The sequence below is a fragment of the Copadichromis virginalis genome, linkage group LG15 (assembly GCF_057382275.1).
Source record: "Copadichromis virginalis isolate Kocher_CV1m ecotype Utaka linkage group LG15, C_Virginalis_male_GT1.1, whole genome shotgun sequence".
NCBI lineage: Eukaryota > Metazoa > Chordata > Actinopteri > Cichliformes > Cichlidae > Copadichromis > Copadichromis virginalis.
Genome location: NC_140632.1, coordinates 37,874,656 through 37,893,956, shown reverse-complemented (window position 1 = coordinate 37,893,956; position 19,301 = coordinate 37,874,656). Strand labels below are relative to the sequence as shown.

Sequence of the window (19,301 nt, the reverse complement as noted above, 5' to 3'; positions counted from 1 at the left end):
TCTCTGAATCGAGGAGGGAACCTAATCTCTCACCATCTTACAATCATGTGATTGCAGCCATTCCCCAACTCTCTGTGAATTGTACTCGTGGTAATCAATGGTCATGGCAATTCGCAAATTAATGATCATGAAACTGATCTCACAGCCCTTTGTTAATCAGTGGTTCTAGTTTCGGTCATTATGAAAATTTACTGTTTTTAAGTTGGAAACTGCAGTCAGCTGAGACTGAAGAAGTCACTTGGATGACTGACAAAATGTTTCTCTCCTCAGTTTTACCTCATTGTGGTTCAAGTTCTTGCTCTACTTCCTCACTATGCACATTTCTGTTTTTTCACTCATGCTTCTACTTTCTTTTTTCCCTTCCTAATTAAAATGCAGGAACCCGTCCACTGCTTTCTACCAGGCTTTCCGGCCTAGCCGATTACGAGGGTCAAAGCCCATCAACGATAGGTATGAGCTGAGCTCGGGTGTTTTAACTTGTGTGTGGCCTTGACTTGGCTGGCTGGCTTAACCGGACCCTGTACCGCTTTCACCTTGTGCACCCTAAAGGAAAATGTCCATCTTCAGCAGCCTGTAATCTATTTATGGAGTCCTGAAGTAATTAATTGATTTTACTAATTTCAGTGTGAGCATCTGTCACAAATTTCCAGAAACAATTGGAGGATGATTGTTATGTCAGGGGTGGAGGAACACCAGGCCTCAAGGGCCGGTGTCCTGCTGGTTCTAGATGTGTCCTTGATCCAACACAGCTGATTTAAATGGCTTGACTTTCTCCAGAGGCCTGGTAATGAACTAATCATTTTATTCTGGTGTGTTGACCCAGGGTGAGATCTAAAACCTGCAGGACACCGGCCCTCGAGGCCTGGAGTTCCCCACCCCTGATTTATATAGTTTACAAGTGACTACAGCTGTACTTTAAATTTATTGTAGAAAACGATGACCTGTTCTGGATAAGATTTTATTTCCTTTTCTGATAGATGTATCTATGGATTTATTTCCATATATACTTATATTATTTAAACAGCAATTTTTCAGCCAGAATTAAACCAAAGAATAATTGGCTCCTTATGTGTCGTACAGATTTTATCGTTGAGAGGAAAAGACTGAATGTATCGAATGATTACCAGATTATTAAAGAAGTCTAGACTTTTCTCCTTTATTGAAATAAAGAAACATCACTTTGGGACTCATTACTTAAACGGCTGGTCAAACTGGACATTTCAGCAGGTGTGAGTGTGTACAGCACGCAGAAAGCATGGCAGTGGAAGAAGCACTAGAGCTGATCTGGCAGCGTTTCACATCTCTGTGACACTCAGCGTATCTGTGGTCTGCCAGTCACGAGGATCTGGGGCTCAGGTTTCCCTTGTCCCTGCGATGTGTGGAGCTAAGTGCTGAAGAGGTTTAGTACTGAGTATTGCAGATCCAAATGTAATAACATGACCAATGTTTTTGTAAGCCTGTCATTGGTATGATCAGATGAGAAGTTGGTGATTTTTAAAAGTGTTTTTAAGCTTAAGCTTAATTCTCAACCTTTAAAAGCTCATCCTTAAAAAAAAAAGAGTCCATGTCAGAGCTGTGGCATTGTGCTTGTTACTAACATGCCTTGGCTTTCAGCTGATTTATATTAACCCATAATGGATGGGATTATGTGTAAATTTGAGAACTGTTTTTTAGTTTTTAAATTAAAAAAAAAAAAAGTATTAAATCCCCTGTTCCAGCTCCAACAAATGTCTCTTCAGGGAGAGCTCGATTTTTCTTGTTACCTTTCATAGACTACAAGATGACAGTAGTCAAAAATTACTTTGACAGGTCTAATAAAAGAAGAGGCGATATCTTTCATTCAAAAACGGCTACACAAAGGTAGCTGTCCAGATTGACTCAAACAAAAAAATTGTAACATTAAATTATTTTAATATCTTAAAAGTTATGTTAGACATTTGTGTATACATTTCTTGCGTGTGGCCAGATCCATTTATTTTATTCTTTTATTAAATGTTTAAGTCCTCTAAATGCTTTTACTTGCATACTACCGGTGATAATTTAATTCATTTATTTTTTTTCTTCATTATTCCCATTGTTCCACCACCAAGACAAGAGCTGAAGCACAGGTATGTGCTCTTTCTCAAAGATTACAGTAAAACTCCCAAGCTGAATTTTATGAAATTGCATAACTATGGATTTGCTTTGAGTTGCTAATGAAATAAATCAATCAACAAATGCTGTAATCATCATATTGTACGTATATATCTGTATGCTTACTTTGCACGAACACTGTCACACACACAGCGATTATTAATATCTATGTTTTTAAAAAAACAATCCTTGGATTTCAGGATGTCTATTACGTTCATTTCATCGCCTCCCTGTTAATGTGATGCTAACTTAATCCGTTTCACTCGGGGCTAAATACGGGATGAAGAATTTGAAAAAGTGCCACGAGCCTGGTGTTTGCTAGTATGTATAATGCATTTGACAATCTTGCTTTATTTAGAGTTTAGGCTTCATTTTCTGTGCTTAATGATTTATTTTTTTATAAGCTATTTGTTTCGTTGCATAGGTACCTGTCAATAACGCAGACAAATGAATGGCACTTGTTTTGACTTGGGAATCCGTGGTTTGCATTTACCATAAACAGTTTCTGTTCCCATGTGCTCTCATGGAAACTGCCAACAGATACCGGCAAACAAACTTTGAAGTTGAGGTGTATTTATCGTTTAAGTCCTTAAACATGCGGTTGACTTGTTATGTCATGAAGTGACGTGCAGAAAATTCTGGGGAGTCTTGGGAAGAAGCAAGAAAATAAATATGACTTAATAATGCCATATATTAACATTTATCCTGTGATATATATGTGACAGAATGAAATAAGAAGTAGAGTTTACAATTATTGAGCTTTAAACGATTCTTGTTTCAAAATGTCATTCTTGGGGATATTGACTAAAATTGCACATATCATCAAGGGTTGGTGGACTTTTGGAGTAGTTTATCAATGCTTGTGACTTTAAACCTCTGTTGCCAAGTGACAGTAAGTGGTGGAGGGATTAGCAACCAATCAGACATTGTGTGTGATATAATAATAATAATAATAATAATAATAATAATAATGGATTGCTTTTCGGGGCCCTCAAAGCGCTTTACAATTCCACTATTCAGTCACTCTCACATTCACACACTGGTGGAGGCAGCTACAGTTGTAGCCACAGCTGCCCTGGGGCAGACTGACAGAAGCGAGGCTGCCATATCGCGCCATCGGCCCTTCTGGCCATCACCAGTATGCGGCAGGTGAAGTGTCTTGCCCAAGGACACAACGACCGAGACTATCCGAGCCGGGGCTCGAACTGGCAACCTTCCGGTTACAAGCCGAACTGCCAACTCTTTGAGCCACGATCGCCCCGTAATACTGCATTAAGCACGAGATCGTCCATATGACCTAAATAAGGGTCCTTGTTTACTTGACAACAGTAGCAGTTGAGCAACAGTGCGTCGTCACAGCTGGCAAAAGACTCTGTGCTTCTGTTTGTTCCTCATCCAGCTTGGCTTTGCCTGTGGGCTCTGAGAGTAACAGAGCAGCTTTATTCAGAACTTTTCAACTAACCCCAGGTAAACCTGAAGGAGACGCCTCATTCCACCTCCCTTTGTCCCGAGCCAGCTCTCCTGCAAGGTCGGACTTGTTGGAAATGAAGAGGGGAATTGCACACAAACAGTTTTGAGGGCCCTTTAAAGCATTCCTCAAAATGAGTGGGTTTATGGAAAAATGTAAAACCTCAGTTGAGCACAGTGCCCGCTCATCTTCTCATTTTTAGACAAGTTTCTGATTGGCTTTTGGGATCAAAACATATTGGTGCCAAATCTTCTGCTGCTCTATCAGCAATGCAGAGCTTGTAGCTTTACAACCCAAATTAGTTTTAAAACCACAGGTTGCTGAAAGCCTTTTTGGACACGTGTGGAAAAATGCTGCATTAGAAATTTTTGCTTGTGACTAAAATAAAACACGCAAATGTTATTTTAATTTTGAAAACACAAAACTCAAAAAACACTCGAAGGCACGCATTATAGCTTTTTTCTTTTTTTCTTTTTTTTCTTTTTTTTTTTACATCAGGATACAGATTTAAATTTGGACTGTTTGGTAAACTGAACATAATTTTTAATATTCACCCATAAAAACAGTGGCAGTGAGTTTGTACTTCATATTTGTATAATTGTACTAAAAATGTGCATTCATGTGTAACTTTTTTCTCTTTGACATTCAATTCAGTTCAATTTTATTTGTATAGCGCCATATCACAACGTTGCCTCACAGACTTTATATTTTAATGTAGACCCTACAATAATACATACAAAGAAAAACACCCAACAATCATATTACCACCCTATGAGCAAGCACTCTGGCGACAGTGGGAAGGAAAAACTCCCTTTTAACAGGAAGAAACCTCCAGCAGAACCAGGCTCAGGGAGGGGCGGGGCCATTTGCTGCAGTTGGGGTGAGAGAAGAAAGACGGGATAAAGACATGCTGTGGAAGAGAGACAGAGATTAATAACAAGTGATTCAGCAGAGAGGTCTATTAATACATGTCATCTAAGACATTCAGTCTTAGGTTTCCCATGCAGTGATTTAGTTATTTTTTTCAGTTTTCTAACTGCTAATAAGAAGTATAACCACAGGATGCAGAGTTGTTTCTGGACATCATTTCACAAACTCAAAGTCTCACTGGTCTGTAGTTGATCCCCCACAGCTCTGCTTTAGTCTTCCCTTGTAAAAAAACTCTGCACATTTATTTTTTTTAACCTAACAAGATTACAACTTGAACTCTGCTTTTGTAAACATAGCAGGAAAGCAATCTGTTGTCTGTGTTGAATGGATTTATTATAAGGCTGTGATTAGTTCCACGTAACCCACAGGCAGCAACCCTTTTACAGTCCTCTGTCCACAAAGATCAACTCGATGATTATGGATAATAAAGAATAGACAGATTTATATTTGGTCAGAGAACACCTGATTGGTGGCCTCAGGCCCAGCCAAGGCTCAGCCAGCGGGGACTTATTTAAACCAGATCAGATATGTTAGCACTGTTTATGACTCAGAAACGAGCAGTCATTGTTGGGGAGAGGATTAAAGTTTAACTCTTGAATGCTGACGTTTCACTTCTGATGTGCTGATTGGACAACACTGTCATGGTAAACTTCTTCATCAACTTAGCTGCAGTTGTCTTCAAAATAGAACTGAGAAATATAACTTTTATAAACTGTCACCATTTATTGCACCTTTGTTATTTAGAAAGGAAAAAAAAGTGTACTTTACTGTAGGGCTGTATTTCTTGGACTTACTTCAGATTGTAATTGCCGAAAGCCTGGGGGCGGGTTTTATCCTCATCAGATCCATCCCAATACATTTGCAGTGTCTTATCTGTTAAGGAAGTACAGTTATTTTTAAAAAATTTAAAGTTTACCCAACAGCTGTGTGGGAGCCAGGACAGGACTGGACGTGCACAGAGCACTGATCTCATATGGGACACCTTTTTTTTTTTTTTAGATTCATGGAGAATTTGATGGATGGCAGTCATATCCATGAAAGATCTTAAAGCTTGCATAACACACCACTTGTCACAAAGATTGTACTGTTTTAGTGGCAGCATTTTCATTCTGGCTACTTTATCTTTGGAAGCTGCTGACATTTGATCTGTTTTTATCCAGAAAGGGTTTGCTGAGCACACACAGGCCTTTCCAACATCGTGTCTCCTAGAGCTCGAACAGTTAAAGACATTCACACTTAGTTATATATCAGGGTATCTCCTATAGCCACTGACTGACCATTAAATTACCAGCTGAACCACCATGAGGTCAGACTGATATATGATTTACAGTAGACGATGGACATTGGCAGTTATTGGTCAGAAAACACTAAAAATGGCTGTTTTATTTTGTCTGACCAAATCTGCAAAGTCACCAAATTAAAAGCCAGTATCCTGTTTTTTGAGGAGGAGATTAATTTTTGTCTTTGCTGGTGTTAATCATTTATTTAAAGCACAGCAATTTAGTTGGTGTTAAGTAGTCAGATTGTCTTGTGGTTGCTTTTAAAATGCAATGTTTAGAACATTAAACATCAGCGTTTCCCAAAAGTCCCCTTGAAGTGCCACTGATAAAGACACTGACATGTGTATTAGGGGTAATTAGACTGTACTACCTAACGACATTAGTCTGACCCACACCCTTTGCTTCAGAGAGTAAACCCAAATGAGGCTGAGTCATTGATCCTGTGATAAATGCTCCCCTGAATGCAGAGGCCCGTTAACGCTGAGGTGCCGGGATTTTTCCATTAAAGCCTCAGGAACAAAACTATTACGTATGCACATTCCAGCGGGGGTCTTAATCCAGATTGAGACAAACAAGTGGCGAAGCTCAAGTCTCTCAGGCGTTGAAAAAGTGTAATTTGATCTTGCAGCACATTGTGTTTAGGTAATTATGGTCAGAGGACCCTTGAGCTGCATTCTCACTGTTTGCATATGGGTTTTGATGGATTTCTGTAGGAGCTGTCGAGGTCGAGTACAGTCGCCATTAACAAAAAAAAAATAAAAATGTAACCAGCGGGGTTGCTGGTTACATTTTTTTTTTCTTTTTTTTTTTTTCTGCTGGTCCGTTTGCTTCTTACCGCCTGCCCCTTCTCCTGCAGCAACACAAAACGTCAGCTTCACTAGCAGTAGTTAGTTGTAGATGGGGAACAGATTGCAGATGTTGCTTTGGTGAGCTTGTCCCCTAAACCAGCAGCTTTTGTCTAGTTGAATTGTGGCCTACATGTACGCGACTGGTCTCTTGATATGTTTTCATGCTTGTTGGTAGGTATGGACATCACGTCTAAGACTGTGCTATGAAAAAAAAAAAAAAGGCCTTCTGTGGACTGCTTAAATTAACAGTGATGGACGAAGTTCATCTGCCGTCTGAAGAATTCAGATTTTATCCTCGCTTTATAAGCCCCGAGGGACTTGACTGCTTCTCATGCTCCCCGGTCATCCGGTTTTGTTTACCAAGATGTCTGCTGGAGCTGTCCATGTGGTGGAAGGACGGGCCGGTTCCCTTCCAGTCACATCGCGTATGTTAGACGAGGAGCTGCTTGTGCAGCAGTGTAGCGATATTGCGCAACAGATGAGGTTGCAGTGGGGCAACTCCTCCGGCCTGTTTACGAGGAAGCTCGGTGGCAGCAGACACGCCCACTTGTGACTTGGATTTAGTGCTGGAGAAATAAAACTTCCCCGTGGTCTCTCTTATTTTGTTTAGACTCCATTGTGTCAATATGGACCACCCCTTATATAGACATGCTCCCAACAATACAGCATCCAAATATGTGCCACGTTCACAGACTCGTATTAACATACTTGTCGCATCCTGCAATTGTCACAGTTGTTTGAAGCTTTGCTGCCCATGGAGGACAGAAGTAGTTTGTCGAGATTGTTGTCTTTGGGGGATTATTTTAGTTCAGTATGCAAATATATGTGCTTGCAGGAAACATAAACTGCAGTAAACCACAAGAATTCCCTGTGGGATGTGTAACCTGTTTCTCCCCTTTTTAATATTCCAGTTTCAGGTTATTTTCATGAAAAGCATTGAGGCTGTGTTGACTCACATGTTTCACACACATTAGAAGGTAAATTGTGCCCTTCCTGATAACTGATTTCAATATAGAACATTTTGACTAACGAGTTTCTAATTGCGGTTTTGCTAGTGAATAAAAAGTTTTATTTGTGTGGCAGGAAATAATCTGAAACTGTTTCTTCAGCTTCACATGTGAGGATTTGATTGATTTATTAGGCTGATGTGATCAGAAACTGAAAATCTAAATATAACATATTTCTAAAAAAATCTGTTCATGTCGGCAGACATTGCATTGACTGAAATCCAAGTTTCCTCTTCTTTTTGTTTTTCTGTTTTTAGTACTTGTTTCTGTGGAAAAACTGGATATGATCTAATTGATTTAAGCAGATGGGTAAACATGAGGGGCTCACAGGTCTGCTGCCGAGAACGCCCTGTTGCAAAAATACTGGTTTCTTTGTTTTCAGAGTGAGTGATCGTTTAGTTGAGCAGAGTGTTGTGGAGCCTGCTTGGTTGTTTGCTGGGTCACGCAGCACTTTTGACCCCTTTCAGACAGATAAAAAGAGAATTGGTCCCCTGTAGCTCCGATGGAGCAAAAACATTCTTTGTTTTTTATTTTAAAATTAATTTTACAGCTGCGTCATGATTAAACGTAAACTTCAAGCTGATTTGTGCCATAATAATGAAGTCATAGCTAAACTGCTGTCTTCCTGAAGCTGCTGAACTTTTGAATCGCAGCTAATCGGGGGCATCTGCTGACGCCAACTGGCGCAGCGGCAGAACTACACCCTCCTGTCTTTTCAAACAAGCGGCCGGCTGCAGCCAGCGTTTGCATCGGTACAAGAGCCACAGTGAGTTGTCAGCGAGCACACTCATCTGTTGTTGCAGCCCCCACCCTCCAGCTATTGTTTTGAAATATGATCGTTGAGGGGGGTTATTACTGTAAGACAAAGGTTTCATTTATTCAGCTGCCTTCCCCCACAGAGAGTGTTTATGTGCTTTGGGACGGGGACGAGTGCCGGTGCATTTGTGACCCTAATGGAGAACACATTGGCGTTCTGGTGCTGTAAAACAGTGTGTGATGATTTAGGGAGTTTGTTTGGCTCCTGCACGTGTCTGCTGTGATGTACACGGATCCAGGTGGAGGATGGGTACACCGTGCAGTGTAAGAGGAGATGGGCTCGGTGTCAAAAGGGAGGCACGCGTGGTAGAAACTCTGCAGCCAGCCCTGGTGGCTGTGACACAGATGTCTGGGTTTGAATGCATTGGCCTCGGGGCCGGAGGTGGCCAGAACTGGAATGTGCTGCCTATGGTCCCGGAGACTTTGTTTGGGGGTGGTGGGGGGTGGTGAGTACATTTGTACTCTGCTGCAGTCTGCGGGGAAGGCCCGTGTTGAGGTTAACACAGCCAGTGGTCCTTACATAAACCACCACATGTCTTCTTCCTTGAATAAAATATACAGTTTGCTTTGTTTTCCTTGAACATGGAATGACAACAACATGTTTCTTCCTTTCTAGCTTTTTCTTTAACTCTTCAAGTACAGATTGCAAAGCCAAACTTTTCTCTTTTTTTTTTTTTTTTTGTATTTTTAATTCAACCTGCATGCCTCTTGTCTTTTGCTATTGATAACAACACATTCCAGCCAAAGCTCGTGGACATATCTCTTTCACTGTCCCAGATGTGGAAGTGCTCAGTTCAAAGGGTGGAATGTGTTCTGTTGCTGCTGCCGTCATCTATCGACTTTTTAAAATCACATATCTGAATGAGATTTGTGCTGGAATGCAACTCATTTACCTCACCGTCATTACACATCTCTGACGTCCGTCCATCCCTTTGCTTCCGCTTGTCCAATTCAGGATTACGGGCAGTGGAGACGCTTGAGCCTCTCCCAGCAGTCAAACGAGCCGGAATGTGGGGGTACACCCTGACTGCCATTCTTATCGCAGACTAATCTCAGACGTTTAGTTAAACCATTTTAGGTGCTTGGTAAACCACTGAGTGAGTGGAAAAATAAGCGGGCAGTTTGAAGTCATCTCATGTTTTAATCTTGGTGTTTTTACTGGAAATGACAGAGGAGGAAGGGACTGCTTTGCTAATATAATTAGCCGAAAAGGACATGAATTTATTCCTGTGATGTTTTAATGCAGTCTTAATGTGATCAATAAAACCACCAAATTCTTTTTAAAACAACTGTTGTTTACCGCTCCTTGTTGTGTTTTATGCACAATTTATATGCCAAACTCCGCAAAGTTTGACTCAAAATTTCAAGGAAAGACAATAAACGTGGAGAAACAGGCCTGCAGAAGCCTTGTAATGGTGCAGATGGAGTTTAAGGCACTAACTCAAGATATAGGGTACATACAGAGCTGTGCCTCTCCTTGAATTAAAGCTGAGCCTTTAAATATGTTCCCGTGTGCCTCTGGAGTGGCTGTTCCGCACGTACGTTTCGGCTCTGAATAATGTAACTTGTGAAAGAAGCTTCTCGGAGTAAATGAATGGTGAGGGGAGGGAGGAGGCGGCGAAGGCTGAACTCCGCCTCACCATGTGACCAAGCAGTGGTTTTAAGAAACCGTGAGCCTCCACTCAAACAGGACAGTTGTTTGTGTTTGTTACTCAGTAAGAAACGTGTAGCCGCGAGAAAACTTCAGGAACCATGCGCTGCAAAATGAGCTACAGCCTGCCCTGCTCGCCGGGAACATCCCCGCCACATTCAGGGCGTTTGGTGGCCTACAGAGCGCGATGCGTCAGGTAAACACCTTTAAAAGCTGTTTCTGTGTCCGCGCGTGTGGGCTTATTTTACGCGTGCATATGGAGACCGCGTTTGGAGTTTTTACGGCATCTTTGCGTTACTAACTGAAAACATTTACATACCTGCATCCTTTTTTATAAACTCTTATTTACGAACTGCAGACATTTGGCTCCTTGTCAATGTTTTTACACGTGCTTTGAGTGTTGCTCGGTGGCCATTTGCGCTCGTTTTGTCCCCCGCATAGTTTGAGGTGTTTTGCCAGCAGCTGTTCCGAGTGTTGACCACTCTCTTCCCGAACATATGGCATCAGTTTGATCTGTGTTTATACCACGTGTCCCCCCACGAGATGTCCACGGAGCCGTACACTACGTGCGCTCTAGCACGCGGAGTGTAAATGATGGATAGACTGGTACCAGGCTGATGTTAGCGCAATGTGCGATTTCCACGTTCTTTTTTTAATTTTAATTTCTATCTAATTACGTTTAAAAAAGATGTAAACATAAGAAAAAAACATTTGTTACGTTAACTTAAGCTCCTTACAACCCCCAACCTCGGTACACAATAATTGCGTCTGTATTTAATTCAAAGGAAACTGTTTCACATCTACTTTTATCACATTCTTATAACGTTAACCAATTTTTAACATCGTGGACGCTCTAAAAACAATAATTAGAGGCAGTCTGCACATTGTGTTCCGTCTGCTGCTCCAGTTCCCAGTCAGAGCGCCGTCCAGCGGCTCCAGAACACATCGATTGCCTTTGTTTTCGCTCCACAGCGGAGCAGGGCGGTGATCGTTCGAAAACAAAGGCGCTTTTTGTGGAGGAGGTTAAAGGGCAAACGGTGAAAAGTCGGCGTCGTTTGGTTTCATGAGGATTTGTAGCACGGACTCGTAAGTTAATCGTCGTGTTTTAATTAAACGCTTAATCGTCGCTTTCTGGTGAAGAAATGGTGAGATGTAAACTACAGGGTTGAGCTCCTCTGAGGCCACATCAAGATGTTTTTATAACGATGTAAGAGGCAGAGAGGAGCTAAGTGGGTGCTTGGTATTTTATGCAGATACAATTTAGAAAAGAGAGCGTGCACTGATGATGTAATCTGATTACCGAACACGTTTTGCAAGACTGACCAGACTCCCTGTCTGCCATGCATAGATGCAGTCTGACCTGGATATATGTGCAGATAGTTGAATTTTGATTTAGCTGTTATAACAAGTGGAACTTTGTCTTGGTTTCTGTGGGTTGCTGCTATGCTCTGATTCACTGGTGGCACATTTGAAAGTAGAGTCTGACAGCTGTTTATACTGAACAGATAGTGTGAGCGATGAAAGCCAACTTCACTTAATGCAGGCGTGTAGAGCAAAGGCTTCAAGTCCGGGTTATAAAGCTGTTGCTGAAACAGAGTTTGGTGTGTATAACAAGACATGTCTTCACCTTCCACCTCAATCTTTCCCGTGCTTCTGGTCTCTGATGGGCATAAGCAAGATTGATATCTAAACTTCCTCCTCTTCCGTCCACAGTGCCTCGGGAGCCAGCGTCGTTGCCATCGATAACAAGATTGAGCAGGCAATGGTGAGTTTTTCCGCATATTTAAGTCATATCAGAATGAATCCTGTGATATGGATTCCTTGCCAGTCTGTACAATTACACATTTCACAATAACTTTTACCTTGCTGATGTTAAGATAAGTGCTTGAAAGAGGATGAACGTGAAACGTCTTGTAGAAGGAAAGAGGAAAAATTAGCCTCAAATCTGCCCAAACATTTGGTTTCTGTGCTGCTGGTCCCTTTTGATTGACCGGGGATTTGTTAAAAAGCAACTGCAGCAGTGACGCCTCGGTACAAAGACCACATTTATTTTTCTGTGCTAATTTTAGTTTGTCCTCCCTGTCAGGATCTGGTTAAGAGTCACCTGATGTACGCTGTTCGTGAGGAGGTGGAGGTGCTGAAGGAGCACATCAAGGAGCTGTACGAGAGAAACTCTATGCTGGAGCGCGAGAACGCCGTGCTGAAGTCACTGGCCAACTCGGAGCAGCTCAGCCATCTGACCAATCAGCTCACCCATGGCAGCAGATCGCCGCCGCTGCAGCAGCAACACCCGCTCGTCACAAACAGCACCCCCTCTCTGGTTCACCACGAGGGAAGCCAGAGCGTCCCTCATCAGCCCGACATCACCTCAGCGTGATTCCCTCTTTATAAACTGTCAGAAACACACGTCCCATGGACAGGAGTCTGTTGGCAAAGGCAACAACTAACTACTACCGTCCCCTTAACCCCAAACAGCAAATGGACTCGGCTCTGTGTTCAAAGTGCTCCACTTGAGGACAAATCAACAAAGCAACATCTGTGTTTGTCACTAAGAGCTGTGTCAGCGTGTGCTGATGTCATCAGGCCTTCACATTGTTTAAGACATTTACCATCCTGTGCAAAGTCTTATTCGGGCCTTATGTTTGGCTGCAACAGAGCTGAAAAAGGAGAAGATGGGGGGGCAAATGGGTGGGGGGTGAGGGGGAGCAGGGCAGCCAGTGTGCATTTAAAAAAAAAAAAAAAAAAAACAAAAACCAGCAACTGCATGTTGATGTTGTGTAGGGGATGGCGGGGGTCAGAGGGCACAGAGAGCTGGATTTGTGGGGCAACAAATGGGGGGAAGACAGCAGCGTGTACCTGCGAGGGACCGGAGGGGTGACGTGGATCCTTGGAAACATCCAGCAGGGGCTGACCTCCCAGTGTCTGCACCCAACGTCATTGCAGGGCTGGAAGAGGCCAAGAGTGCAGAGAGGGTGATGGAGAGGTGGTTTGGAGGATACGTCCTTCCTGAGCGCAAGAGGACGCCGCCGGCAGGCGGCTCAGCTCGAGCGGATCGAGCCGACAGCCTCGGCTTGTTATATGCTGCATCGAAAAATCTTGTGTTGTTCTCAGAGCCACCATACGTTTGACATGAATCATAATAAATTTTCATTAGTTCAGTTTTAGTATTTGCGTTTATTTATTTCAGGGCTGCTATTTTCATAATGTAAATGAACAATGTCATGGAGATGCTTATTAAAAAACAAAAAAGAAACTTCTTTTTTTTCTTTTTGGTATTTTAGAATCTGTCGGGTATTAAATGTGATAGATTCTTGCAACTCGTAGTTCTCAACAGGTAGGCAATAAGTTTCCAAAAAAGAAACTTTTTTTTGGCCTCTTCATGAAATAGTGCTAACACTAAAGCTGCGCTTACATTAGATGAAATCCAGGTTGAATGTATATTTTGTAAAGTGTAAAGTATTAAGAGCATGGGCAGTTTGTACGGGAGAACACCTGTTGTTTAAGATAAATATATGTGATGGGATGTTTTGATAAAGAAAACTGTTGATTAACTTTTTCTAGACTTTCTTTGTCAAAACGGAAATGAATTTGCTGGGTTTGGCTTTGGGGTGATGAAAAGCTGTGAAAATTGTTTGACCTACTTTATAACCAAAGACACAAAGCTGTGTAAGTCTTTCTTTTCCTTTTTTATTTTAAACCGCGCACTTATATATATTTTTTCTACTCTTTCCTTCCTTGTGCTTCTTTGTCGCCATTTTGCATATTCTGCGTGATCTGTTATCAAACCACTTCGGTACCTCATGGTTTTTATCCAGAACTCTTGTTTTTCTGTTGAATGAAAATCTGAAAGTTTCCGAGAGAGAAAATTGATAGGAGGTTGGAGTAAGTAGCTGATGGTGTGAGTTAGAAGAAGAAGAATGGAAGGAAAAGTCTTGTGCATGAGGCGAGAAAAGGAGCAGTCTTTGTTTTCATCTAAATGCTGTTAAATTTCATATGCATAGAGAAGGGTTTGTTACATTGCAGATTTTGATGAATGCACCATTTAATTGTAATGAATAACAGTTTGCTTACAGTGGAAAAAACAAACTAAACAGCAATACTCAAAACAAAACAATCCAAACTATTAAACATTTCTCACTTTCAAGCTGGAACTCAGTCAGCTGCGTATGAGCATATTATGGGATGTCCTGTCTGCAATTGCATCTTTTGTGCCTCCTCTGCCGACGCTTGCTGTCAGCAGGCCATCGGCATCTCTCTCTGTGGCTTAGAACCAAATTGCTTGGTAATTGTACAATCAGTCATCTTTTCTTTTTTGGCAAATGGGCTTCTCTTTTTTTCTGTTCTTTCATTTGAAGGAGATACCGTGTACATGCCAAATGTACTGTATGAAAGTGATCACTGAGCCTTGGAGAAAATATCTTAACGATGCCCTTGTAATGTGCTGTTCAGACAATTCTAGTTTTCAGTCAATGACAACAACAAAAAAAAGATAATAAATTACTGTTTTATTATGAGAATGTCTTCATGTGTCTTTATTCTTCCTTTCGCAACACACGGGGGATATGTAAAGTGTCATCCTGCCAGCATTACCAAGATTTATTTTCTTGTAAGCAGCAAAATTACAAAATAAAATTTGTCACATCCTGTGATTTCACCTTTAAATCATATACTTACTGTTTTTTTTGTTTTTTTTTCTTTTGCCTAAATCTGGCTTTTTGTCTCCCAGAGTGTCAAACAGGCAAATAAACAATACTGTAAAATAAAAAAGTTGCTGTAGGTTACAGGGGTCCTGCATGGGAACAAATACAGAAGTGAAGTCGATGATGGCAGAAAAACGGGGTCAACCTGAGAGTTGGCTCATTAACGTTTAGTAATTGTGTGTGAGGTGGTTTTGTCTGAAGAGGCACAGAAAACATTCGTGACTTCAATTTTCCTGTGAAATGAATATAACAAACATGAGAAACTACATTCACTGGCCACTTCATTAGGTACACCTGTTCACAATAAACTTTATATGGGTGAAAAGTAACACAAAAAGAAAAAGGGATCTGGAGAATCAGATATACACACAAAGCACTACTACTGACAAGTACTTGCATGCTAACCTGGCACCACGCTGCAGTTATATAACACCACGCACACTGGAATGCCACATCCCTTCATCCCCCCGAGGTTTGCCTCCTAGGAGACTTATCAACAATACAATTACAAACCTCTACTGCTAGAATTCTCTGCACTACTATTGCCAAGGTCTTGTGTATGTATAAAACCTGTCATTACTGGATTATCTATATCTATGTGTTAGTAATGAATTAATAATACTGTATTATAATGATACTGATTAATTGAATACCTTATTTACTCTCCACCCTGTTCACAGTAGCTGGAGCTTGAGTTCAAGGACTTGGTCAATTTGAAGAGCGGGCTGCTTTGGAGGGGCTCCAGCTCACTTTCATCATCATTCCTGTGAGCAACACAGAATTCAGTTTAATATTATCGACAGCCTGCTTATGGGCTCATCTGGGTCTTCGGGACTGTTAAAGAGGGTCAGGTCTAGGGTTGACTCAGCTCTGTATCAGCGAACTTGTCTCCAAATTGACGTGTCCCATTGAAAGACAGTAAGACAGAGGAGAATTTTCACTCCATGAATCATAAAACAGAATTGCTGTTGACCTGGGTAACCTCTTCCAGCAAAGCTACCCTCTGTGTATAGTCTGTGAGTCGGCTCTCCATCATTCCAGTGCTGCTGACTTGGGGACTGTTAGTTATTCCATATATTCTTCACCAATATCTTTCTTAATTTTACTATTCTTTTTCTTCCTAATTCAATATTGTTATTACAAATATTCTTATTTTATCTTCCCCTCCCTTTTCCCCAGACTGATATGAGGAGCCTCACGCTCACCACTTAGCATCGCTGCCAAATTCGTCAGCAGTGTCTTATCATGTTGGTGTCTAATCATGAGGACATGGTTGAGAGGACTTGCTTTAGCTCTAACTGAGTAACAGAATGAGGAAGAAAGGTGATTTAAATGACTTTGGATGTGGCATGGTTGTTGGGAACTGACAGGTTAGTTTGAATGCATCAGAAACTAATCTGGGTTTTCCCACACAACCAGAATTAAAAAAACAAACAGACTGAAAATAAGTAAGCAGCAGCTCTCTGGGTAAGAATGACTTGTTACCTGAGGTCAGGGGAAAATGACCAGACTGCTTCAAGCTGATAGGAAGGCAGCGGCAACTGAGATAACCACTTGTAGGAACAAAGGTATGCAGAGGAGCAGCTTAGAACACACATCTTTGAAGCAGATGAGCCACAGCAGCAGAAGACCACACCGGGTGGCCTTCCAGTCAGCTTTGAACAGGAAAGCCAGACTACAGTTTGCATGGACTCCTCCAATGGTGGATTGAAAATAGTTGGCAAGTGACAAGTCATGATTTCTGCAGCAACATTTGGATGGTATGGCCAGAATTTGGCATCAGCCACAATGAAAGCATGGATCCATCCCACCTTATACCACTAGCTCAGGCTGGTGTAATGGATATGTGCTTGACATATTTTGCTTCCACCACCTTTGAATCTAACCCACGAAGAATTAAGTCCATCTCGAAGGAAAAAGGGAGTCTAGCAAGACTTAACTAGCAAAGTGACTGATGAATGATTGTAATTAAAATAATTCACAATGAAAACAAAGCTCTGACCAAAAATAGCTGTTTACATGTGTAACGAAGCATGCAGCCCACTATGACCTCATTATATCACCGTAACAATCATCTGTCCTCTTCCAAAATTCCTCACAGACTGATAGAGCTCTGAGGAAAAACATATCTCATTCTGAGTAATTCGTTTTTCCAAGGAGGAAGTAACTCTGCCTGCTTGCCTCAACGTCTCCTGAAGGAGGACGGAAACTGACACCAGCTCATATGAAGGCATCACTCATCGCCTGCCTGACATCTCAGGCATAAATTTGAACAAAGGTAGTTATTTTCAAACCAACACAGCTACAACACCTGAAACTGAAAGGTCTTTATTCAGCTTATTCGGAATACCGTGCTTTTCTTTTCCAAGTATCCCTCTGGCCTGAGTCTCTCAGTTAGCTGAGTTTGTGGTCACATGTAAACCAATTTAACTCTAAGTTGTTTTTCTGGGACACTCTTATGTAATAAATCCTTTTCATTTATTAAAACGGACCCTCGGCTGTCATAACCTCTTCGGTACTGGCTCAATTTGATTTTTGGCAACGACCGAACAGGCAATAAACCGAATGCCCTTCCCCATCAGCAAAATATGTGATTTATGACTTCTCTGGAAATATATGCTACATGCAAATATCTGTCGGTGTGATTATGTGAGGATAAATTAAGGAAACTGCTCTGTACGAAACTGAATAAGCATGAAATCATGTTTGCACTTCAGTTAACATTTACTTATAAAAAGTGGGAAATTTTCTAAACCCATGTGAGCTTCTTCACAGCCACCTTTTGCCTCTTTGAACTGCAAAACATCAGTCGACACATACAGCTAATGCTGTTTGCACTGGGCTGTAAGAGTCTTTCTTAAGCTTCCCTTTCTTTCAAACCTCTTTCTCTTGAAAACTGTGAATGCTTTCAACATTTATACCTAAAATCTGGAATAACATGTATCAGGAGTTGGCCTTGTCTGAGTCAAACAGCAGGTTGATTGATCAGCCCTTACTTGCACTTTTCTGCAGAAAACAGCGACTTCCTTGGAACGCCGTTCTCTGTGTTTACAGGTGGCGTCATGTGGATCCAGTTTCCTTGTCTGAGCTTTACAGAGTTGCATCTAATCTCATCAAGGTTAATTCAAGTCAGATTAAAAAGAGAATGAAGATTTCGCCCTGTTTTATTTACCCCTTAACTTTTAGACAGCTTTATTTGAAGTTTTTGGTTTTTATGTCATTGCATTCATAATTTTTTCATTGCTCTGCCAGGAATAATGAAAGATGATCTGCATTTTGCACAAAATGGCAAAATTCATACTTTAGTTTTCTCAGTTTTTCTTCTATCTGCTGAAATTTAAAGGGCATGTATTTGTGGCTACGCTACAACACAAAGGATGCAAACTGCACGTTGCTACAAAACTAAAGAACTGGATGGACCAGGTTTTTGTGTCAGCGTGACAGGTCTTCCCAACCACATACTTTCCACACATTATAACATGCGGTCATGCGGCAGCATGTTCACCCCGTATTTGCTCAAAACTGGGAGTGTTTCAAACGTCACTGTGAGCAAATACAGTTCAGCAAATGCAACACTATGAATGAAGGAAGAACCCTAAAATCAACATTTCCGCTCCTTGATTTGACTTCGATCTTGTCACCTGACATGTTCTGACTCATGAACATGTCAGGTGACAGGTAAAATGTGTGTCAAAGGTCAAGATGGGTCATATTAAATATGTTGAGCGCAACTTAATGGTTTATTAAACCCTGTTGGAAAGCTGCTGGTACAAAGTTACATCACTCCATTCTCCTGCTTCATATAAATCAGATTAGCTCTGATGAGCCAAGCAGGACACCTTATTCTTTAAAGAACATTTGATTACACAAAAATATCACATGAAAGCATTTACCCCGTCTAATACCAAAATTAAACTGTTATTTCGAGTTGGTTAAAGTAAATCCAATAAATATGTTGACAGTGGTACTTTTTTCTGGAGGTACATTCTACTTTGAAACTGAACATTGTTGATATTTCCAGAGAGTACGGAAATAAGGTCGGATGTCTCTGTTACGGTCAAAGTGTTCCTTACGTCTGACTCAGCTAAGAATGTCTAACGTTGTATAACACAGACACGCACTGTCAAATAGCACAGAGGAAGGAAGTCTTATTTAATCACAGGGGTGATTTGTACATGGCGAGGGACTGTCCACGTTATACATGTCCATGTGCGTTATGCAAGGGCAATTACTCACCATTCAGTCATTTGTAACCACGCCTGGCAGTTACTGAGGATGAAAGTTTGCTGTTACAGGGAAACACTGTACTCCGCTGACTCTCCACTGCCATCAGGCGTCACAGCAGAGTCCTACGGCCTCGTGCAGACACACAGTGTAAGACTGTGGCGCCATCATGTGGGGAGGGCAGAAAAGTAGCTTCGCCGGCCACTTTATTAGGTACACCTGCACAACCGCTCATCGACACTCA

General features: G+C 41.4%; 1 protein-coding gene across 3 annotated transcripts in view; it reads left to right on the top strand.

The window, feature by feature from the left end:
- tsc22d2 (TSC22 domain family 2) overlaps positions 1-12,808 on the top strand; it is a 30,572-nt gene extending 17,764 nt beyond the window's left edge. The window contains exons 2-5 of one of the 3 annotated variants that reach the window (XM_085433238.1): positions 379-450; positions 2,091-2,108; positions 11,847-11,898; positions 12,220-12,808. In XM_085433238.1, coding sequence (XP_085289364.1) covers positions 379-450; positions 2,091-2,108; positions 11,847-11,898; positions 12,220-12,510 — 433 coding nt within the window. In that variant the 3' untranslated portion in view covers positions 12,511-12,808. The remainder of the gene's footprint in view (positions 1-378; positions 451-2,090; positions 2,109-11,846; positions 11,899-12,219) is intronic. The other 2 variants (XM_085433239.1, XM_085433240.1) reach the window with 2 other exon arrangements.
- The last annotated feature ends 6,493 nt before the right edge of the window (positions 12,809-19,301 follow it).